The 818-nt window shown below is 58.2% G+C and overlaps 1 protein-coding gene across 1 annotated transcript in view; it reads right to left on the minus strand.

The window, feature by feature from the left end:
- Positions 1-266, minus strand: part of SDRG_16942 (hypothetical protein) — a 1,462-nt gene extending 1,196 nt beyond the window's left edge. The window contains exon 1 of the mRNA XM_008623168.1: positions 6-266. Coding sequence (XP_008621390.1) covers positions 6-230 — 225 coding nt within the window. The 5' untranslated portion in view covers positions 231-266. The remainder of the gene's footprint in view (positions 1-5) is intronic.
- Positions 267-818: the final 552 nt, after the last annotated feature.

Consider the following 818-nt stretch of genomic DNA (forward strand, 5'->3'; position numbering starts at 1 on the left):
ATGACCTCGCGCGCCTGGGCCCTCCCGAGCGGCCAGCCAAGCCACTCGTCCATCGCGCTCACGCGCAGTAGCGGCTCGACGTGGTGCGGCAGCTCAAACGTGTGCCATGGCCGCGGTGCAAAGGCGGCGGCGTCGCGGAGGCTCTTAATCGCTTCCTCGTAGGGCTCCTTGCCGCTCGGCGCTCGGCGGAGCGGCGTGGTTCCTCGCTGCGTCTTGCGTTGGCGGCCCATCGCTCGATCTGCTGGCGTCGGTCTTGCCAAGTGGCTGGCAAAGTTTGTCGTGATTGGGCATTTAACCGGACGAGGTGCGGAGTGTTTTAAACAATGCGTGGAATCGTGTGTATGAAACACCCGTATTACGTGGCACGCTGCGCTGCACGTCTTAGCGCAAGGCCTCGGACTGCCATTTTGTTTCTTCGGTTTGAGTTGCACCAAGGAAAACTCGAGCGTTAAACAGTGTATGAACGTTATCTTCATTGCATCAGAGTGAAATCATGGTTTCCCAAACGCTCCTCGCGCTCTGCGACTGCAAACCCGCCGACCATCGCCTAGTCCAAATTGCCAAAGTGTTGACGCACGTCGCGGACCGCATGCACGAGATGCACTGCCTCGCGTAGACAGTCGTAGCACTGTCGCTCCATGGTTTTTGCGGTCGTCAACCATAGATCAAGGGACACGTGAGGAGCATCGATACAGCTACCATATCGTGCGCGCCGGTCTCGTTGCGCTCGACCAAACCAAGGTGCAAGAAGGGCAGACGTGGCCGGAGGGGCTTCCTCTCGAGCCAAAAACGAATGACTTTAAAGTTGAAGTGTAACG

The sequence above is a fragment of the Saprolegnia diclina genome (genome assembly GCF_000281045.1).
Source record: "Saprolegnia diclina VS20 unplaced genomic scaffold supercont1.164, whole genome shotgun sequence".
NCBI lineage: Eukaryota > Oomycota > Saprolegniomycetes > Saprolegniales > Saprolegniaceae > Saprolegnia > Saprolegnia diclina.